This window comes from Scyliorhinus torazame, chromosome 18 (genome assembly GCF_047496885.1).
Source record: "Scyliorhinus torazame isolate Kashiwa2021f chromosome 18, sScyTor2.1, whole genome shotgun sequence".
Classification (NCBI taxonomy): Eukaryota; Metazoa; Chordata; class Chondrichthyes; order Carcharhiniformes; family Scyliorhinidae; genus Scyliorhinus; species Scyliorhinus torazame.
Window position 1 is genome coordinate 62,293,482 of NC_092724.1, and position 23,914 is coordinate 62,317,395.

The 23,914-nt window shown below is 47.0% G+C and overlaps 1 protein-coding gene across 1 annotated transcript in view; it reads right to left on the reverse strand.

The window, feature by feature from the left end:
• Positions 1 to 23,914, reverse strand: part of map2k2a (mitogen-activated protein kinase kinase 2a) — a 143,333-nt gene that overhangs the window by 60,243 nt on the left and 59,176 nt on the right. Inside the window, exons 4-5 of the mRNA XM_072482812.1 lie at positions 7,646 to 7,723; positions 2,339 to 2,390 (exon numbers count right to left, since the gene is read on the reverse strand). Of these exons, the coding sequence (XP_072338913.1) occupies positions 2,339 to 2,390; positions 7,646 to 7,723 (130 nt within the window). The remainder of the gene's footprint in view (positions 1 to 2,338; positions 2,391 to 7,645; positions 7,724 to 23,914) is intronic.

The following is a 23,914-nucleotide window of genomic DNA, read 5'->3' on the forward strand; positions in this document are numbered from 1 at the left end:
CTAAGAATCCTCAGGTTGTTCCTCCTTGCGTTGTTCTCCAGTGCCTCCAACCTTTCCACACATCGTTTCTGATGTGCCTCATGCGTCTCCGTCTTCACCACCAGGCCCTGTATATCGTCCTCATTCTCGGCTGCCTTTGCCTTCACGACCCGAAGCTCCCGCTCCTGGGTCTTTTGTTCCTCCTTTAGCCCTTCGATCGCCTGTAGTATCGGGGCCAACAGCTCTTTCTTCATTTCCTTTTTAAGCTCTTCCACACAGCATTTCAAGAACTCTTGTTGTTCAGGGCCCCATGTTAAACTGCCGCCTTCCGACGCCATCTTGGTTTTTGCTTGCCTTCCTTGCCGCTGTTCTAAAGGATCCACTGCAATCCGGCCACTTTCTCCTCCTTTTTCCATCCGTATCCAGGGGGGGATTCCCTTCTGGTTTACCGCACAGTGTTTTTAGCCGTCAAAATTGCCGTTGGGGCTCCTATCAAGAGCCCAAAAGTCCGTTTCACCGGGAGCTGCCGAAACGTGCGACTCAGCTGGTCATCGCCGCACCCGGAAGTCGCATTCGTATGTTAACCGAAGGAACATATTGTTTGATTCGAACAGACAATTGCTGGGGCGTTTGGCCTATGTATCTGACATCGCAGTGGCACTAATTGTGTGGCAGGCAGAATGCCAATATGACTCGCATAACCATTGCATAATCACAGGGTGGTTCAAATTTTGAGACACTTTGCCTTTCCTGGATAAGTTGTGGTATGCCGGGCATTTTCCAGGTCCGAAGGTGGCGGCTTTTCACACATTTGTGAGTTTGTATGGTACACCCCGAAAAATGGTTTAATCAGTATAACCATTGTACTGTTGGATAGCTTGATACACTCTATCTATTACAACACCAAGCTTGCAAGGTGAGCAAATAGCTAGGGCCCTATTTACAAGATTGATGATGAGGGCAATCTGATAGCGTGTGGAGCTTTCTGACACCCAATGTTGATATTGATCAGTGAAAGCTGGTTTGCGGTAGACAGTAGTGGAGAGTCCATTAGCGGATTTCTCAACTAGCATATTGTCCTGTGAACAGCCAAAAGGACATGCTATTAGATAAGATCCGACAGTTGGGATGTGTCTGCTCGATCTCAAAAGTGAGTTTGGAGATGAAGCGCATGAACTTGAATATGGAAGTCATTTCGCCTGACTGCAGATTCAAAGATTGCAAAAGGAGCTGCCTACCACACAATTGAGGAAGGTGGTGCATGAAATTCAGTGCTGGTGCGATGCCAGATACATGGGTTGCGAGGCTACACGTCCCAGCGAGTCACTGATCAAATTGAACATGCACCTTCGGTTGTTCGTAATAGGCAAACCAACTCAACCTGCTCACGGCTGCAATATGGCACAGTGGTAAGCACTGGCTCAGCGCCAGGGGCCAAGGGTCGATTCCCTGCTTGATTCGCTGTCTGTGCGGAGGCTGCACATTCTCCCAGTGTCTGTGAGTTTCCTCCGGGTGCTCCGGTTTCCTCAAAAGTCCCAAAAGACGTGCTTGTTAGGTGAATTGGACATTCTGAATTCTCCCTCCGTGTACCCGCACAGACATCGTAATGTGGTGACTAGGGGATTTTCACAGTAACTGCATTGCAGTAATGTAAGCCTACTTGTGACACTAATAAAGATTATTATTTAGGTTTACTGTTAGATGCGATTCTGCAATTGTTCAGGACTTTCTGAACAACCCGAAGTGCGCTAATAGCTACGATAACAACCAATTTAAGATAATCAGTCACGCTGATAATGTGGCTCTTTATGGTTGCCAAAAGTGGCATATGTTAATACATAGGGACTCATTCTCTGCAAACAAAAGGAGTGTGTTCAAACCTTGCACTTTTTTGAATTATCAGGAAGTTTGAGGAACCTATCTTTCCTCATTGCTTTCTCCGTTACAATGCCTTGGACAGAGCTGAATTGCCAAACAACCAGCACCCTTTTCTCCTGTGGTGTAAAGTTCTGTGATTGTTTGAAATTTGGCATTCTTGCATATTTTCCAATGCAAGATGAAAAGCTTCGGCAACATGGCTCTCTTTTTCGCAGTATTCAATGTCTGTACTACCAAGTGACAGTTTAGCATTTCCAACAAAATACAAACATTTAAAATCACAGTTGGCATAGCTGATCGTTACCAAAAGCTCCTGTTGTAAAACAGTTAATGCGTTTTACTTAGTAAGAAACAAAGTTGTAACATGCAGGATTCTAGAGGTTTACTACACCTGCAAATGCTTAAGTGTTTTGTTCTCAAAATGTAACTTGAACAAACCTGAGAATGTAGCCAATCTGTTTTCAATGTAATAATTCCTCACCTCTGTGCATGATTTGATGCTTCTCTCGCAAATATGCCAAACCCCTTAGGACCTGCAGAATAAAATGCATTAAAAAGCATTTTAGACATTAATTTCATTAGTTTTCTATTCATCTCATCTACTGTGAGATCAACCCTCGTTGCATTCATCAATTTGTCCTTGGAATTAAGTGGTAAAAATATACAGAAGGGAACCATTCACAATAAAAACTTAGCAACTGCAATCATAGAAGAGAGAAAAAAAACTGCAGAAGGAACAGAACACAGAGAAACAACGGTCGATCAGCCAATCATAAAAATAACTAAAGAATGATGGGGTGAGAACTAGCCCAGAGATGATGGACCAAATAGCCACCTGTTGTGTTATTTCATCCCATAAAGTCCAATAATCAGCATAGTTATGTCAAAACCTGCATGTACTACAGGTGGGCAAGAAACATATTACTGAAAGATTGATCACTGGGATCAGCTACATTTTTGCACCTGAACAGATCAACTAGATTCAGCATCTAGATCAGTGTTTTTCAACTTTTACCAACCTGTGGACCTTCAGGACCAAGGCCGGCCGACTTTCGCAACCCATTGCTAGTTTGCTGCTAACAAAATGGGGGAATCGCAATCGTGCCCAGAGCACATGATGTCAGTGTTTAGGGCGCGTGACCTACTCTCTGCCATCGCTTCAAGCAGGAAGACTGCATCGAATTTAAAAAAAATCTTCGCCTGGGTCAGCGCGCCGACATTAGGAGGAGGCAATGTTTTTCGCTGGGCTCCGGAGGCCTGCGCATTGATGAGCAGGCACACATGCGCAGGCAGTCATTTGCAAAAGCCGGTCACAGCCGGCATTTTTAAATGCCAGTTTATGTGGTTGTTTGGCAGTATGCCCTGCGATCGGGAACGCCGCGTTGCATGGCCCCGCGGATCGCAACCCCGACTTTGAAAATGACCGATCTAGATTAAGAGCTGAATAACAGAATGTGGAAAAGCTCCTATTTTTCCACATATGAAGATGTATTTGCCAGAAGGCAAACTTAAAAGACTTAACTGTTCAGGGAAAGGATAAAGACTGGGCTATCATTAAAAGCAATGCAAAGAATAAAAGCGGAGGTAATGGGTGGGAAGATGGTGGCCTAGTGACAACATCATTGGATTAGTAATCCAGAGACTCAGGTAGATGCTCTCGAGATGTAATCCCATCATAGCAGCTGATGAATTTAAAATTTGATTAATAAATTTAAAAAGTGTGAACTTGAAAGCTACTCTCAATAATGGTGACGATGAAACTATCATCGGTTGTTGTAAAAACCAATCTGATTCACTAGGAAATCTGCTCTCCTTACCTGGGCTGGCCTACGTGTGACTCCACACCTATAACAATGTGGTTGGCTCTTAATTGCCCTCAAAGAGCCAAGCAAGCCACTCAGTTCAAGGGAAATTAGGGAAGGGCATCACATGCTGGCTTTGCCAGGAACACCCGCATCCCATGAATGAATAAATAAAAAAGACACTTTCGTCGTGGGCAGCACTCATAGTAGGAAAGCAAGCATGGCAACCGACTACCTAAACTACACATAAGGCTAAATTGTAGATGTGCAAATAAATTAAGCTGGGGAATATATTAATAAGTACATTTTAGATATCGGTTTCAAAAATAACATGCAATTTATTTTTCATGAAATGTAGTATTGTACAAATTGTTCATATTCCAACATCAAACAAGACTTAATAACTTGTTGAGCCAACCACCAACCAAGTCAATCATTTTTATCATTAACTGTCACTATTTGCCACAGATAATTCTTTGTTGTTAAAGATAAAGATGCCGCTATTATGAAACAAACATTCTGGAGCTTGTTCACTGCCACCTCCGAAACCTCCCATCTAGCCTCCCGGAGAGAGCAGGCATATTGAGAAACAGGACAATGCATGAAACTACCACTTTCCAACATGGTTATTTATAATGACCACTTATCCCCTTTTCAAAGATTCTCATGGTCTAATTTCAAGTGTCGCAGTCGAGTATGGAAATCTGCGTTAGGTGGCAGACTAAATTCAATAATGAACTCGAAAACATAATGAACTAACAATAAATCCGTTGCATCTGTGAAATATCAAAAATATAGGCTGTGTTATTGATTTCAAAACTATACCAGACACTTTAACACTGTTTTAAATGTAGTCAGCATGGTTGCACAGGGTGCTAATAGAAAGGGAACAGATACTGGCTCAATTCCCTTTCCTTTTGTTTAGTTTTTAAAGTGAATAGCTGAGGTTAGAGCAGCTCCTTGCAAGGGGAGTGTCAAAAAAAGTCATGTCTGGATAGTTCCTGGTGCTTCCAGACTGCCAGCAACAACTGATGGGAGTAATGAGCAGGCCATGTGATGCATTGATCCAGTCAATTGCAGAGATGCCTGACAAGGCATACAAAGAAAATGATAACTTGCAGAAGTTGGAACGTGTCAAAAAATAAAGTGAGATATTGTTCACATTCTTGTTCTGCCCTTAGCTTTGAATTTCAGCTACATTCTTGGTGTTATCTATTGTTCCAAATATAGCCAGGCTTTGCTAGTATAAAGTGATACTTGCATTCCTCTGGCATAAACTGTCTACCAATAAAATCTAAAGTTGAAGAAATGTGAACGTAGCTGCTACATATGGATTTAAATATCTAAACTGTAACTCTGAATTTCTACTTGCAATATTTCCAAAATGGTTTGAAGAATAGAGAAAATTGACCAAGTATTTTGAGATAGGACTACGATGAAATAGCACAAGGGAATTTTAACAACTAGTCTTCAGATGAACAAGAAAATTGAACACTACCACAGTATAGGCTAATTTTCTTGTCTTCACATTCCTTTAAAAAAATTTTTTTTTATAAAAAAATTCTCCTCCATTTTCACATTTTCTCCCACATTTACATCCATCAACAATAAACAATAATCAGCAAGATATGTCAGTCCCCATAATAACAACAACGGTCCCATCTACCCACCAACCCCCAAACCTCAACCCGCATGTTTACATAAGCAAATGACAAAAATAAATCAGGGATTACCCGTAGTCACCCTTAATCTTACACAGCTCCCCCCCCCCCCCCCCCCAATCCCAGGCCTCCAGCTCCTCCCGTCCACTGCCTCTTGTAAAACTCCTCCCCCTACCCTCGGTTCCTTCCCCCCCAACTTTCCACCCCGGCTAGACCACTCGGACCCTGTTCTGCCAGGCTCCGATGGCCGCAGCCCCATCCCCCACCTCACTCCCGTTCACTGGCCGGCTTAAACCGGCCAGCGTGGAGGCCCCCGCCCGGGTCTCTTTCCCACTTGCCTGGCCCCAGGAAAGCCCAAAGATCCCCTTTTAGCACACAAACCCCGCCTATCCACCTACACCCCAAAGAACCCTCATTTCGAGTGAAAGTCCCGTCCCTTCCCTCGTCCAAATATATACCACCTTGGCTCCTTTAATCTCTACACCTGCACGCAGTGATACAAAAAAGAAGAAAATACAGTCATAAGGTTACATCGGCACATGGCCATTCCTCAGTTTGTCAGTTCTGCCACAGTCCTTCTGCTTTTGCAAACTCCTCCGCTGCTTCCGCCGTTCCAAAATAAAAGTCCCTGAGCTTGTAAGTCACCCTCAGCTTCGCTGGATATACAATGCCACACCGCACCTTGCTAATGTACAGTGCCCTCTTCACCCGGTTGAAGGCAGCCCACCTCCTTGCCAGCTCCACCGTAAATTCCTGGTATACACTTATACCAGCTCCAGCCCACTGCACCACCCGCTTCTGCTTGGCCCAGCTCAGGACCTTCTCCTTCACCCTGTACCTACGGAAGCACAGAGTCACTGCCCTTGGCGGCTCACTCGCCTTTGGTACAGGCCTCCACGACCGATGAGCCCGATCCAGTTCATATCGGGAGGGGTCCTCCCCCTCCCCCAGTAGTTTTGCCAGCATCGTGGCAAAATACTCAGTCGGCTTCGGTCCTTCAACTCCTTCGGGCAGCCCCACAATCCTCAAGTTCTGTCGCCTGGATCTATTTTCCAGGTCTTCTATTTTTCCTCGCAGACCCTTGTTAGTATCCATCACCTTCCGCATCTCTTTCACCATCGAGGCAAGTTGATCACCGTGCTGCAATAACGTCTCCTTCACTTCTTTCAGCGCCTCCCCTTGCTCTCGCACCTCCGCCACTGCGCTCGCCACCTCCGTCCTCACCGGGGAAACCACCTCCTCCACCAGCACACTCAAAACCTCCCTCATCTCCTTCCTCACCGTCTCCATGCATTTCGCAATCTGCGCCAACTGCTTTTCAAATTCCGCAGCCATCACTTTGGTTATTTCTTCAGCCGTAAGCAGTGCGGCCTTCCCTGGTGCTCCAGCCTCCATTTTTCCTGGTGACCCCGCGGTGACCTTTCCACTCCCTGACGGACCTCCAGCTGGTTTTTTTTCGGCCGTTTTTTTGCTCACCCTCGACATTTTTCTTTGGGGTTTTTTTCCCTCCTGTGTCTTCTCAGTGCCTCCTCTGTGCCTTCTCCCTTCTTCTGCCGCCTCCGCGGACCCTGGGACCGGGCTTAAAGCCCCGAAATTGCCGTTACCGAGCGGGGGCTCTCCATTGTGCGGCCGCCTCCCGCCCGCCGTCACCAGAAGTCTTGTCTTCACATTCCGAAGTGATCTTTCCTTCTGTTTGAATATTGGCAGGCTATTTGCTTGTTGGGCTATAATAGTAGAGTAAATCCTGTGATCATACACCAATCATATATGTTGCTCCCAGGAATCATTGGGTAGCTATCCGAAAAAGGGCCATTATTGGGAGAAATCCACCTGTAACCGAGGGGATGTTCTAAAGGTGCAACGTATTTACAAGTCAATGTTCTGAAGGTGAATGGTTAAACTGTGGACTTTCTCCCAGAAGAAAATTCCAATCTCATCATGTTCAAATGTAGACAGATCTTCATCTTGGTAAGGGAGGCTGAATTACAAAGACAAACATTGAACTTTCTCACCCACCTTGACATGGTTGGTTTAAAAGGTGATTTGGGTTAGAACTGGGAATAAATTGCTCGCAGAAAATGTTCCATGGTATGGAAGGATGAGGGACAACACAAAATAACTATATTATCAGGGAAACAGAGTGACTCAGTGATACGGCCACAAACCCATTATCTTCTTTAATTATTGTAGCACCCGATGGGTTTTTAAAAAAGGCAAATTTTCACAGATTATAGATTTGAATGAGAGGTTATGGAACATTTCTTAATTTATTTGAAAACATGTCTGTTCCTATCCAACTTTTATCTTCACATTCAATACACTTACCGCTATGCTGACTTTTCCCAGGATTTCCTCTGGAATTCTCCTAGCTTCTTTAAGCACCTGGTCTAGAGAGCCACCATCCTAAAAGGAACAGGGAAATGGGGAAGAGAAAAGTTGATTTTGTTTATGAATTACACAAGATCAAGATGATTTGGATGGCCGTTCCTTGGTCCTAGAGCTGGCAAATACAATACACAAATAACTGTGTGAATGAGCACTTTATGTTAGGCTACAAAAAACACTTTAACCATAAAAATAATAAGTCCTTCTGCATTACAGCATGACCGGTTTGAATAAGGCAGTGAATGATAGGTTTTTCAGTTTTCCCCTTGCCGTACTAGCAATAATGATGTTCAATAATGACACTTTGAAATGCTCACCAATGAGGGCAGGTAACAGGTAGCTCAGACCTAAAAGATTGCAACATTCTAGACCCTTGGTACTTAACTAAAAAGGGCACAACCATGGCTTCAAAATCTAATAATTTAAATAAATTGCCACCAACAAACTCATTGCTAAATTGTCATGTCAAGAATAAACATAGCAGACTCCCGGTGGCGGCTATGAAGGAGTAAGTCGCACATTTGGTGGCTCCCGCTCGGGTCGGACTTTTGGACCTTTCCCCCCAATTTTCTACTGGACTTGAACTGTAAAACTGAAGACAGAGGCAATTATGTACTGAATTCCCACATCGGTGCATAGAGAGAAGGACTAGAAGTGCTCGCAAAGGCAGAAACAGAAAGACAGAGAAGGCTTGGGCTGAAGCTGCAGCGGGAGACAGCATGACGGAGGACCGGACCTCTGGTTTGTCGACCCAGCGGTCAACGGAGCAGCTGATGCAAGTTATTCAGGAAAGCTTTGCTAAGCAGAAACGGGACTGCTTGGACCCGATTAAAGAGTCGATTGAGCGGCTGGAGCTTAGATTGGACGCCCAAGATCAGGTGATCCAGAAGGTGGAGAAGGCGCTGGCCGAACAGGAGGAACTCAAACTGCGGTGGAGTTGGAGGTGGGGATGCTGAGAGACCAGCAGTAGAAGCTCTTGGAGAAGGTGGAGAACCTAGAGAATAAGTGCCGCCAGCAGAACTTGAGAATCGTTGGGTTGCCGGAGGGGTCCGAAGGAGCGGACACTGGGGCATACATTGCAGATATGTTTGAGAAGCTGCTGGGGGATGGGGCATTCTCCCGACCCTTGGAGGTGGACAGGACTCACACAGCACTCGCGAGGAAGCCATGAACAGAGCCCCCCGCACCCCGCCCCCCCCCCCCACCGCTGGCAATGGTGGTGAGATTCCACAGGTACTTGGATAAGTGAGCCAAGCAGACACGGATCTGTAAGTGGGACAATAGTATCCTGCGGGTCTACCAAGACCGGATAGTGTGGAGGTGGCCAGAAGAGCAGGCTTCAACCAGATTAGGTCGATCCTTTTTAAGAAAAAGGTAAAGTTCGGACTGTTGTATCCAGCCCATCTCTGGGTCACGTACAAGGAACAGCACTTTTATTTCGAGTCGCCTGAGGACGTGCTGGACTTCGTGAAAAGGAAAGGACTGGTGGTGGAATGAGAACTTTTAAACTTTGCTGCAGCGATAATGTTTTTTTTCTTTTAGTTTCTCTGTTCTTTTAAAAAAAAGTTTCTCATTTTTCGTTTTGCGGAAGCTGTTTGTAATGCCTTCTGTATTGATTTGGGACCAGTGGCAGAGCTGAGTGAGTTAAGGTTTTCATTTGCACTGTTGGGGGATGGAGGTGCGCTGGTTTAGGTTTTGGTGTCTTTCTGTCGGGCAATTGTGTGGGGATTGTTTGATGTTGGAGTATGTTTGTACGAGGGGTGGGGGTGGGTGGGAGGGAACAATAGGTGGGAGACTATCCGGCGTCAGGGATTGGGGCCACCAAGCTAGCTGGGCAGGCTAGCTCACGGAAGCGCAGTGGGGTGTGTGCATATGTTCGGTTTATCAAAGGGGTTGGGTTACAGAACATTGTTACTATGGGGGGGGGGGGGGGGAAATGTTCTGCTGATGAGGGAGGGACTTGGGCCAAGGGACAGAGAGTAGGTTGGGGGCGGAGGCTGCCTGGGGGCGGGTCGGTGGAGGCGCAGAGCATGGGCTGGAGGCAGGCCCAAAAAAGGGGATGGCTGATCGGCGAAGGGGCAATGAGCCCCCCCCCCCAACTAGGCTGATCACCTGGAATGTTCGAGGGTTAAATGAGCCGGTCAAGAGGGAACGTGTGTTCGCGCATCCTATGGGACTGAAGGCGGACGTGGTAATGTTGCAGGAGACGCATCTTAGAGTAACTGACCAGATTAGATGGAGGAAAGGCTGGGTCAGTCAGGTCTTTCACTCGGGACTGGATTCAGACTAGAGGGGTCGCGATCCTGATCAATAAGCGGGTGGTGTTTGAGGCGGGTAGAAGAGTTTCGGATGTGGGAGGTCGGTACATTATGGTCAGTGGGAAACTGGAGGGGGTGCAGGTGGTATTAGTAAATATGTATGCGCCAAATTGGGATGATGTGGAGTTTATAAAGAGGATGCTGGGGAAGATACCGGACCTAGACTCGCACAGTTTGGTCATGGGAGGGGACTTCAACACAGTTATTGACCTTGGCTTGGACCGGTCAAGCTTGAAAACGTGCAGGGTGCCAAAAATGGCAAAGGAACTAAAAGTGTTCATGGAGCAGATGGGGGGGGGGGGGGGAAGAGAGAGAGGAGGAGAGAATCGGTGGAGATTTGGGCAGACGAGGGTGAAGGAGTTCTCCTTCTACTCAACCGTGCATAAAGTGTACTCCTGGATCAATTTCTTCATTTTGAGCAGGGCCTTACTGGCTGGGGTAGTGGACACGGGGTACTCGGCGATCACAATCTCAGACCATGCTCCGCACTGGGTTGACCTGCAGGTTAGTAAGGACAGTAACCAGCACCCGCACTGGAGGTTAGATGTGGGACTTTTGGCTGACAAAGGGGTGTGCGAGCAGCTGAGGAAATGTATTCGGAACTACCTGCAGGTCAACCACACGGGGGAAATTTCAGCAGTGACGGTCTGGGAAGCACTGAAGGCGGTGGATGAGGCGAGCTGATCTTGATACGGGCCCATAGGGAGAAGGTGGACAGGGCAGAGATGGACCGACTGGTTAAGGAGATCGATAGGAGTATGTGGAGACCCCAGAAACAGGGCTTTTAAGGGAACGGCGGAGGCTACAGGCGGAGTTCGGCTTGTTAACCACAGGGAGAGTGGTGGAGCAGCTGAGAAATGAGAGGGGGGCGATCTCTAAGTATGGAGAGAAGGCCAGCAGAATGCTTGCACAGCAGCTTAGAAAGAGGGACAGTACGAAGTCTTACACCACCAAGTTAAAGTCCAACAGGTTTGTTTCGATGTCACTAGCTTTCGGAGCGCTGCTCCTTCCTCAGGTGAAGGAAGGAGCCTTCACCTCATTCACCTGAGGAAGGAGCAGCGCTCCGAAAGCTAGTGACATCGAAACAAACCTGTTGGACTTTAACCTGGTGTTGTAAGACTTTGTACTGTGCTCACCACAGTCCAACGCCAGCATCTCCACATCATAGAAAGAGGGAGGCAGCCAGGGAGATAGGTAAAGTAAATGACGGAGATGGGAAGTTGGTTGGAGATTCAGCAGGGGTGAATAAGGCGTTTAGGGATTTCTACAGTAGGCTGTATAGATCGGAACCCCCTACGGGCCGGAGGGGATGAGGCACTTCTTGGGGGGGCTGAATTTCCCGAAGGTAGACGGGGAGCTGGTAGAAGGGCTGGGGGCCCCGATCGGGTTGGAAGAGATAGTGGAGGGTCTGAAGGCCATGCAGTCAGGTAAAGCCCCGGGGCCGGACGGGTACCCAGTGGAGTTTTATAAAAAGTTCTCTGGGATATTGGGGCCGATGTTCAATGAGACAAGGGAAAGAGGGGTGCTGCCCCCGACGATGTCACAGGCCATGATTTTGCTGATTCTGAAGCGGGACAAGAACCCAAAGCTGTGTGGGTCCTACAGGCCGATATCCCTGTTGAATGTGGACGTCAAACTGCAGGCCACAATTTTGTCCTCCAGGATTGAGGATTGTGTTCCGGACGTTATTTGGAAGAACCAGATGGGGTTTGTTAAGGGTAGGCAGTTGGTGGCCAATGTAAGAAGGCTGTTAAATGTGATCATGATGCCCTCGGAAGGTAGGGAGATGGAGGTAGTGATCGCAATGGATGCAGTAAAGGCTTTTGACCAGGTAGAATGGGATTATCTGTGGGAGGTACTGGGACGGTTCGGATATGGGCGGGGCATTATTGACTGGGTCAGGTTGCTGTATCAGGCTCCTGTGGCAAGTGTACGGACGAATAGGACAACATCGGACCATTTTAGACTGCACCGGGGGACAAGACAGGGATGCCCCCTCTCCCCACTGCTGTTCGCGCTAGCTATAGAGCTGTTGGCAATTGCTCGGAGAGCCTCAAGGGGCTGGTCCGGGGCGGGGGGGCGGAGCACAGAGTCTCGCTCTATGCTGACGACCTGCTTCTGTATGTATCGGAGCCATGAGAGGGGATGGAAGAAATCATGGGGATTCTAGGGGAATTTGGCCAGTTTTCTGGGTATAAGCTAAATATGGGAAATAGTGAGATGTTTGCGATCCAGGCGAGGGGACAGGGGAGGCGATTGGGGGAGCTGCCGTTTAGATTAGTAGGGGAAGTTTTAGGTACCTAGGCATTCAAGTGGCGTGGGAATGGGACCAACTGCATAAGTAAAATTTGGCCAGGCTAGTAGACCAAATGAAGGACGATTTTCGGAGATGGGACGCGCTCCCGTTGTCATTAGCTGGGAGGGTGCAGATGGTGAAGATGACGGTCCTCCCAAGATTCCTGTTCGTGTTTCATAGTCTCCCCATCTTTATTCCGCGCTCCTTTTTTAAACGGTCAACAAAGTGATCTCTGGTTTTGTTTGGGCAGGCAAGATCCCGCGGGTAAGGAAGGTAATGCTTGAGCGGAGTCGGGGAGGGGGCGGGCTGGCGCCGACAAATTTTAGTAACTATTACTGGGCAGCGAATATAGCCATGATCAGGAAGTGGGTGATGGGGGAGGGGTCGGCATGGGAGCGTATGGAGGCGGCTTCATGCAAGGGCACCAGTTTGGGGGGAGTTGGTAACTGCGCCTCTGCTGTTCTCGCCGGCACGGTACTCCACCAGCCCCGTGGTGGTGGTGGCTCGGAGAGTCTGGGGGCAATGGAGGAGACATGTGGGAGCAGAGGGAGCATCGGTCTGGTCCCCAATCTGTGATAATCACCGGTTTGCCCTGGGAAGTATGGATGGGGGGGGTTCCGGATATGGCGGAGAGCAGGGATTGAGAGGATGGGGGATATGTTCATAGAGGGCAGCTTTCAGAGTATGAGGGCGCTGGAGGAGAAGTTTGGGTTGGCAAGGGGAAACAAATTCAGGTATCTGCAGGACTTCCTACGTAAACAGGTGACAACCTTCCCGCTCCTACCGCTAAGGGGGATTCAGGACAGGGTAGTTTCCAGAGGGTGGGTAGGAGAAGGGAGCGTCTCAGACATTTATAAGGAACTTATGGGGTCAGAGGAGACGCAGATCGAGGAGCTGAAGCGCAAGTGGGAGGAGGAGCTGGGAGGAGAGATAGAGGATGGTCTTTGGGCGGATGCGTTGAGTAGAGTCAACGCGTCCGCAACATGTGCCAGGCTCAGCCTGATACAATTTAAGGTCGTTCACCGGGCTCACATGCCAATGGCCCGGATGAGCAGATTCTTTGGGGTGGAAGACAGGTGTGCAAAATGTGCGGGAGTGCCAGCGAAACATGTACACATGTTCTGGGCATGTCCAAAGCTTAGGGGATTTTGGCAGGGGTTTGCAGATGTCATGTCCACGGTGTTAAAAACAAGGGTGGCGCTGAGTCCAGAGGTGGTGATTTTCGGGGTGTTGGAAGACCCGGGAATCCAGGAGGAGAAAGCGACAGACGTTCTGGCTGGCCTTTGCTTCCCTGGTAGCCCGGAGACGGATACTATTAGCTTGGAGGGACTCAAGGCCCCCGAAGACGGACGTGGCTAGCTTTCTCTGTTTGGAGAAAATCAAGTTTGCCTTGAGAGGGTCACTTTTAGGGTTCGCCCAGAGGTGGCAACTGTTCGTCAACTTCTTCGCGGAAAATTAATAGTCAGCAGAAGGGGGGGGGGGGGGGGTTAAGTTTAGCTTCGAGTAGGGGGTTAATAAAGGTGGGACCTGTCAGGAAGGGAGACGGCTTTTGCACTATGTTTATAGTTTCATGTACATTGTTTATTGTGTTGTTGTTATAATACCAAAAAAAACCTCAAAATGTTTAGTAAAAAAAAGATTAAACACAGCAACAAATAATGAAAAAAAGATTAAACACAGCAAAAAATAATTAAAATTTCAACTCTTTAGTCCTGTGCAATACAGGGTAATAGGAAAATTGATTTACAGATGTTGAAGCAAAACACGAGAAAATACTTTGCACAGTTAAAGACAGAAAAATCTAATTGTACTGTTCTCTCCTTTCCCCAGAGTTGTGTCAAACATTACAAAATATAATTACTCTCTAGTACCTCCTGTCAATTGTCTTGCTCACGAGTGATAACCAAGAACTATCATAGCTGTTTTATCAATTACTGCCCCACTTATGTGTATAGACATGCACAGACACACATGTAAAGGTGATCAAGAAAAATATCTCGAAATCTGGCTGTTATTCACTCTATTCCAGTCTGGAAGATTCAAGATCGATGGTATCTCGCAAACCCCCACATCAATATGCAGAGGTAATCTAGAATACAAGAATAAGTTCTAGCATCAGCCTCAAGCTCTTTCTCACTTTAGACTTTGAAATAATCTTGAAAGAGGTATATTTTGTAACTTGCCATGGAAGTTTTTAAACTTCCAACATCAATTAAAACAGCTACTTTCTGATATACAAAGTGCACCCTCTAGTGGTTTAAAATACACACACCAAGGGGAGGTTTCAGAAAAACCTGCAACATTATATATAGGTACTCCAAAAACTCAATTCCCAATTTAATTGCCTTTAGAACTGAGCTCTTGACACGCTCTCTGCATTTCCAAATCACAGCATAAAGACTTGCACTTCCTAAATTGCTTTACAGCCACTGAGACTTTTAAAGGATAGTCATTGTTGCAATGTAATATGGGCAGGAAAGTACCACACGGTAAGGAGGCTTTTCATGGTAACTTCATTGCAGTGTTAATGTAAGCCTACTTGTGACAATAATGATTATTATAGCCAGGCCCAAGCAACATTCTACTTTCCTACAATTCCCACTGTCAGCACTCAACTGGTTTTGAACAGGAGTGGTCGTACGTCTTGTAAACATGTCAATAATCTGGAACCCCACCCACTCACCCCCAATGAGTCAGAACAGGCCTTGTGAAACTTCTGGTTTTATGTGCTTTAACAGAGAATAACACAAAACTGAAAAGGCTGCAAGTGGAGTGCACTGAAATGCAGCAGCAAAGTAGCAACACATTTTCGCGTGATAAGAACAATATCAATCTAACTTATCAAAATGTAACAATTCCAGAGACAGAGAAGTGTTACTATGTTTTCAAAAAGAACATTATGTGGGATCATGAACCGTTTTCCTAAAGATCAAGTCCGAAAGAATTCAAGGGATGGAGAAAATAAACAATATTACAATAAACACTCAATTGTAAACTATTATCCTACAGTTTTAGCCCAAACTTTTCCATCGTGCAGAACTTCTCTTTCCTATTAAACCCTTGGTCAATGCTCACATACTTCCTCCATATATATTCAACATTATCAAATAGTAACAATTGAACAATGACTAAACTTGGCACCAGAGGTGCTGACAGAACTTCAAAAAGTTAGAAAATCTCTTTGGTGGCCGCCCATTGCTCCTCCTCTTCTCAGTAATCTCCAGAAGATTCTGGTTTATGTTTCCTGGAGTCTGGGCAAATTCCAGTGTCTCACCAGGCACTGAATTAGTACTAACAGACTATACTGCAGGGTAGCAAAGATTGGGAGTTGTGGGTGGTGGAGGGAGGGCAGGTTTACCACTAAACCAGATTTCATCCTCACCTGGCATCCACAGCAATGTACCTTCTAGCAAGCACTGAACAGCAGCAAACAGCAAGAATGTGTTTTTTTGTTTATTCTCTCCCAGCCTAGGCACACCGGCTATATGCAACAGCTTTACTGCTGCTAACTCAGCTCAGTTTACAGGTGGGACACAGGAGCTTCCTTGTCTGAATTACTCAGTTCTGTGCAGTGCATTACAACACAGAAACAGATCATTTAGCTCAACTCATCTGTGTCACTGTTTATGCTCCACATAAGCCATCTCCCACCCTTCTTCCCCATACCCCATCATCATACCCTTCTATTCCTTTCTCCTTCATATATTTACAATGAATCTATGCTATTTACTACTACTCCTCGTTAGTGAGTTTATTCCCCTTGTGTTGAGTTTGACTACCTCATGATCAATGCTGAAAAACTGAAATGCTGTCAACTCAATAAACTGACGGTTGGCATGTGTGCACGCGCCCGCGTGTGGTGGTGACATTATCTCTGATGGCAAATCAGTTTCCTTGTTCTGATATTATCCTCGTAGGGAATTGGTTACTTTGTCTTTTATGTGCTGAGACCTTGCTCACAAGAATGTTTACATACGATGCTACATTTGTTTCATGTGCTGCTCCAAAATTCATCTTGCAATAGATGGAGGGTTTTCGGGGTGGCACAGGCCAGGGATAAGAAGGTTGCGGGACCTGTGTGTGGATGGGACGTTCGCGAGCCTGGGTGAGCTGGAGGAGAAGTATGGGCTCCCCCCCCGGGGAACACCTTCAGGTATGTACAGGTAAGGGCGTTTGCCAGGCGGCAAGTGGTGGAATTCCCGTTGCTGCTGCCACGCACAGTACAGGACAGTGAGCTCTCGGGGGGGGGGGGGGGGGGGGGGGGGGGGGAGAGAGAGAGATCTCGGCAACTTACCAGGTGATGCAGGAGGAGGAGGCGGCCTCGGCCTCGGTGGTGGAGTTTAAAGGTAAGTGGGGGAGGAGGAGATCGAGGAGGGGACATGGGCAGATGCCCTTGGGAGGGTGAACTCTTCCTCTTCGTGCGTGAGGCTCAGCCTCATACAGTTTAAGATGCTGCACAGGGCACACATAAACGGAACAGGGATGAGCCGGTTTTTTGGAGGTGAGGACAAGTGTGTTAGGTGCTCAGGGAGCCCAGCAAACCACACCCATATGTTCTGGGTATGCCCAGCGCTGGAGGAGTTTTGGAAGGGCGTAGCAAGGACGGTGTCGAGGGTGGTAGGATCCAGGGTCAAACCGGGCTGGGGGGGGGGCTCGCAATATTTGGGGTGGCAGGGGAGCTGGGAGTGCAGGAGGCAAAAGAGGCCGGTATTCTGGCCTTTGCGTCCCTGGTAGCCCGGCGAAGGATTCTTCTTCAGTGCACGGATGCGAGGCCCCCAAGCGTGGAATCCTGGATCAACGATATGGCGGGGTTTATTAAATTTGAGGAGGTGAAATTTGTCTTAAGGGGATCGGTGCAAGGGGTTTTCAGGCGGTGGCAACCGTTCTTGGACTTCCTGGCAGAACGGTAGTCAGCAGCAGCAACCGGGGGGGGGGGTTCTATTCTATTTTTGTTTGTCTACACTGGGGGATCTGAGGGGGTGTGTATATTTGCTATGTTTGCCATGTGTTAATTCGGGGTGTTAATTTATTATTTATGTATAGGGGGAGGGGGGCACGGGGTTGTTTTATTTTGTGTTGTATTTAATTCTATTGGGTTCCTTTTTCATTTTGTTGTTGATATTTTGAGAAAACTTCAATAAAAATTATTTAAAAAAAAAAAAATCATCTTGCATTGCTAAGTTCTGGACTCTTCAACGGTGTCTATTTCTGGGCATCAGTGATACATTGCCAAATAAATTTAAAAGGAAAAAAATAAACAAACAAATCAGATTCCATATTCAAAATCTATGCAGTAAAATGTTACCCCAAAGTTCACTTGAAACAAACGTGATTTAAAAATGGACATTTGTGCTTTATAATGGAAAAGTGATGGTCAGTGAAAAATAAGTGAAAGCATGCCACAAAGGTCACCACAAGCGATCCTACAGCGCAACTGACCTTCAATAATTGAGGATTCATTCAAGAAAAGCTTCTCTAATGCAGACTGTGTTAATACAATGAATCTCATTTAAAGGTAAGCAATCCTGCACACATGACATGAAGTAGGAGAAAATGGATGTAAACCAGTGGCAATCAATTTGGTCTGCCACTCCTTCACTGCTAAACCACTTGCAAATTTGGTGCTTCACATCTTTATGGATCTCTTTCCTGCAGCCTGACCAATATTGGAATGTTGGTAGAGTAAGGATTGAGTGTTTTTCATTCCATATTTGTTCTTTCCCTTCAGCAGGAACAAGCAAAGGAATGAAATGAGAGTGCACAGAAAAACTACACTGAAAATAAACTTGGTTTTACGACTTTGTCACCCCTTTTCCTTTGAGCAAGTGCCTGTCCTCCATTTAACAGCTGTCTACAACCGAGATCAAAAATTCACTACTTGGACGATTGGTTTGTAGCCATGTTTCCCAACTACTTGGTGTGTTACAGCAATCATTGGTGCGGCCCTTGAACAAGCTAGTGCAATGCTGCTTTGAACGGTCACTGCCGAGAATGTATTTCCTCATTTTATGTACTTACATGGCAACTTCCAAATTGCAAAACAAAAGTTGATAATGTAAGGAGGAAGAGCACCAAGCATAAGCATGTCATCTACACAACGTATTGCACTAAATGACATTATTCCTGGACGATCTAGTTATCTAAAACATCATAGCAACACTCTAATCCTCCATGGCTCAGCAAATGCACCTTGCCTCAGAATCAGATGGTTGTGGGTTCAAGTCCTATCCCAGTGACAACAGCACATAATCTAGACTACCTTTGAATGCAGTACTGAGAAAGTGCTGCACTGTCAGAAGTAATGTCTTTCAGCTGAGAAGTAAAAGCCAGGTTTCATCTGCCCACTCTTGTGAACGTAATGGTATTTTTGAAAAAAGTAGGGAGTTTCCTTAATGTGCTGGCCAACACTTATCTCTCAACTAACATTTTTCAAAGCGTTAACTGATGACTTATCTCATTTCTGTTTGAGGCCTTGATCTATGCAGATTTCCTTTCGAGTTTTTCAACATTACAAATGTGATCCTACTTCAAAAAGCACATAATTGCAAAAACGTTTGCAAAACCATGGTCTATAATTTTTTCCTTACTGATGAGTTTATGCTGGTAGAGGGAATATGGTCAGCGAAAGCTAGTAAATACCTCAATAAAAAAACAATATAAAAGATCATCAGTGAACATCAATTCAAAGTAAAAGAAAATTGCCCCAAATATGATAAACAGCTAGGTTTGTAAACTGCTTTGCTTTAGAGTGGAAAGAGGTGAAGGAAACGGGTTGCTCCCAGATGACAGTGTAGATAAATGCATTATGCACAGCGATTCAATTCCGAGTTTGTGCCAAATTAGGTGGTGTCAATTGCAGCAGGATAGTTAATCTTGGTGCCCTTATGTGGAGATGAAAAGTTTGACCCGATGAGACTTAGCTATAGCATCCTTCATGTGCCCTCATGGACACTCCATAGTGAGATGCCCATACGGAAAACAGCAGCAGAGGAGAAATCAAAGAGGACAGCAGCAATTAATCAACTGTGCTTGGGGATATGGATGGGGAGGGGCAGAATTCAGAGGGCGTGGGAGGAGAGAGAAAGAATCACAGATGGACTCCAGATGGAGCAGGTCTAATGAACTAGAAAGAGTTTCTCTGGCTATGGAATCTATTTCGGAAGTAAGTGACATCAGGATCTGATGAGAAAATGGCAGAGAAAGACTGTAGAATACCAACAGAAATTGCCCTAAGGAGCAATAAAGCTATCAGTTGCTTTACAGTTGGGACATGCCATATATAAAATATCAGCATTAACTTCCAATGGAAGATCTGTTTCTTGGGCCTAATACACATCAGGACACTATTACATAAGAACATAAGAAATAGGAAGAGTAGCCTATTCCTGCCCGAGGCTTTACCCTCGGGCATGCTCCATCATTCAATAAGATTATAGCTGACCCGATTGTGGCCTTAAAGCCATTTTCATGCCTGCCCCCATAACTCTCAGCTCCTTTGTCAATCAAAAATATGTCAAACTCAGAAAAAAGAAAACTACAGCACAGAAACAGGCCCTTCAGCCCTCCAAACCTGTGCTCACCACGTTGCCCGTCTAACCAAAAATCTTCCACATATCTGGGGTCCATATCCCTCTATTCCCATCTTATTCACCTATTTGTTAAGACGCCCCTTAAACATTACTATCGTACCTGCTTCCATCACCTCCTCTGGCAGCGAGTTCCAGGCATCCACTACCTTCTGTGTGAAAACCTTCCCTCACTCATCTCCCCTAAACTTTGCCTCTCACACATTAAACCTATGTCCACTAATAATTGACTCTTCCACCCTGGGAAAAAGTTTCTGACTATCCACTCTGTCCATGCCCCTCATAAACTTTGCAGACTTCTGTCTGGTTGCCCCTAAATCTCTGTCGTTCCAGTGAGAACAAACCACGTTTATCTAACCTTTCTTCATAGCTAATGCCCTCCATACCAGGCAACATCTGAGTAAACCTCTTCTGTACACTTTCCAAAGTCTCCACATCCCTCTGGTAGTGTGGCGACCAGAATTGAACACTATGGGCGGGATTCTCCGACCCCCTGCCGGGTCGGAGAATCGCCGGGGGCTGGCGTGAATCCCGCCCCAGCGGTGTCCCGAAGTCTCCACCACCAGAGATTCGGCGGGGGTGGGAATCACGTCGCACAAGTCGGCGGGGGCGGGAATTGCACCGCGCCGGTTGGCGGGCCCACCCCCGCCGATTCTCTGGGCCGAAGTCCTGCTGCTGGAATGCCTGTCCCGCCAGCGTGGATTAAAGCACCTTTTGAACGGCGGGACAAGGCGGCGCGGGCAGGCTCCGGGGTCCTGGGAGCGCGGGGCGATCTGGCCCCGGGGGGTGCCCCCACAGTGGCCTGGCCCGCGATCGGAGCCCACTGAGTCGTGGGCGGGCATGTGCCGTGGGGGCACTCTTTTTCTTCCGCCTTCGCCATGGTCTTCACTATGGCAGAGGCGGAAGAGACCCCCTCCCCATAGCATGCGCGGGGATGACGTCAGCAGCCGCTGACGCTCCAGTGCATGCGCCGACCTGCGTCGCCGGGCGAAGACCTTTCGGCCCCGGCTGGCGTGGTGACAAAGGCCTTTCCCGCCAGCCGGTGGAGCGGAAACCGCTCGGGCGCGGGCCCAGCCCCTCAAGCTGAGGGCTTGGCCCCTAAAGGTGCGGAGACTGCCGCACCTTTGGGGCGGCCCGACGCCGGAGTGGTTCCCGCCACTCCATTACGCCGGAACCCCCCCGCCCCGCCGGGTAGGGGAGAGTCCCGCTCTTTATTCCAAGTGTGGCCTAACTAAGGTTCTATCAGCTGCAGCATGACTTGCCAATTTTTATACTCAATGCCCCGACCGATGAAGGCTTGAATCTTTTTAATGTTCCAGCCTCCACTGCTCGTTGGGGAAGAGACACTTCCAACACTAATGAGCCTCAGAGAAGAAATTCCTCATCTCTATTTTAAATGGAAGACCTCTTTTTTTTTAAAAAAAAAACATATTTTATTACAAACCTGTATCAAAGCAGGTTACAGCAAGTAAACACCCTGGAAAACAATCAACTATACAGTCTGTACAGATTTTTCCCCCTTTTCACCCCCCCTCCCAATCCACCTCCCCACCCCCCCCCAATCCCCTGCGACGAATAGTTCCTCAAACACGGTCACAAAGATACCCCACCTTTTCTCAAACACCCCTGCTGAGCCGGTTAATTCATACATTATTTTCTCGAACCGCAGGAAGTCATACAGGTCACCCAGCCATGCCGCTACCCTCGGTGGCGATGCCGACTACCACTCCAGCAAAATTCGCCGCCGTGCAATCAGAGGCGAAGGCCATGACATCGGCCTTCCTCCTCTCCATGAGCTCCGGCTTCTCTGAAACCCCAAATATCAAAGGGTCCGGATCCACCTCCTCCTCCACTATCCTGGCTAAGACCGTGAACACTCCCTCCCAGAATCTTCCCAATTTTTTGCAACCCCAAAACATGTGCACGTGATTCGCTGGCCCCCGCCCACACACATCTGCTACCCCCTGAAAAACCCACTCATTCTCACCCGAGTCATATGCACCCTGTGCACCACCTTAAACTGTATCAGGCTCATCCTTGCACAAGAGGAGGTCCCGTTTACCCTTTGCAGTGCCTCACTCCATACTCCCCAATTGATCTCCATTCCCAACTCCGCTTCCTATTTCTCCTTGATCTTCACCACCCGCTCACCTCCCTGCTCCCCCAGCAAATGGAAGACCTCTTAATTTTAAACTGTGCCCATAGTTCTGGATTCCCCCACTAAGGGAAACATCTTCTCAGCACCGTCGAAAGACCCCACAAAAATCATGATTCAATAAAATCACCTCTCATTCTTCTGAACCGCAATGAGCATCGGTCCAACCTTTCCTCATTAGACAAATTCCTCATCCCAGGAATCAGTCAGGAACCTTCTCTGAAATGCATCCAATGTCTCCCCTTAAGGTGACCAAAACTGTACACACAGCATTCTACACGGCTCTCACCAAAGCCCTGTACAGTTGTAGCAAGACGTCCCTACTTTTATACTCCACCCCCCTTGCAACAAAGGCCAACATTCCATTTGCCTTCTTAATTACTTGCTGTACCTGCATGCTAACATTTTTGTGATTCATGTACATGGACACCCAAATCCTTCTCGACTGCAACACACGGTACCTTCTCTCCATTTAAATATTATTTCGCTTTTGTATTCTTCTTGCCAAAGTGGACAATCTCCTATTTTCCCATATTATGCTCCATTTGCCAACCACCTCATCAGTCTACTCTCGACCAGTTGTAAAGTGATGGAAGTATCCATCAATAGTGTTATCAGACGGCACTTGCTTAGCAAACACCTGCTCACTGATGCTCGATTTGGGTTTCTACCAGGGCCACTCAGCTCCTTAACTCATTATAACCTTGGTTCAAACATGGACAAAAGAGCTGAACTCAGCGGTGAGGTGAGAATGACTGTCTCATCAAGGAAGACCGAGTGTGGCATCAAAGAGTCCTAGCAAAACTGGAGTCAATGGGAAGGAGGGCTGAAACTCTCTGCAGGTTGGAGTCATACCTAGCACAAAGTAAGATGGTTGTGGTTATTGAAGGTCAACCTCAGTTCCAGGTCACCATTGCAGGAGTTAATCAGAGTAGTGTCCTAGGCCCAACCATCCTCAGTTGCCTCATCAATTTTTAAAAAATATATATATTTTATTCAAGATTTTTTGGCCAAACATAACAGTACGTAGTGTTTCTTTTAAACAGCAATAAAGCAATATAAATAACAGTGGCCAGTTTTAAACAAATAAATAAATAATATATGAACAGAAACAAAAACCAAACTAAATGGCAACTGCCTTGTCCAAAATAAATACTCTCCAAAGATACTATCCAACAGTCCAATATACATTACCTAAAACAAGTGCCTATACCTATACAATAACATCCCTGAGAGTCCGTCCGATTCCTCCCCCCACCCCCTCCCCCCTGGGTTGCTGCTGTTGTCTTCTTCTTTTCCATTCCCTCTATCTTTCTGTGAGGTAGTCGACGAACGGTTGCCACCGCCTGGTGAACCCTTGAGCCGAACCCCTTAGTACAAACTTAATCCGTTCTAACTTTATAAACCCTGCCATGTCGTTTATCCAGGTCTCCACACCCGGGGGTTTGGCTTCCTTCCACATTAACAATATCCTGCGCCGGGCTACTAGGGACGCAAAGGCCAAAACATCAGCCTCTCTCCCCTCCTGCACTCCCGGCTCTTCTGCAACCCAGGTTCGACCTGGACCCCCACCACCTTCAAAAGCACCGTTGCCACCCCCACCCAAAACCCCTGTAGTGCCGGGCATGACCAGAACATGTGGGTGTGATTCGCTGGGCTTCTCGAGCATCTCGCACACCTATCCTCTACCCCCAAAAATTTACTGAGCCGTGCTCCAGTCATATGCGCCCTGTGTAACACCTTAAACTGAATCAGGCTTAGCCTGGCACACGAGGACGACGAGTTTACCCTGCTTAGGGCATCTGCCCACAGCCCCTCCTCGATCTCCTCCCCCAGCTCTTCTTCCCATTTCCC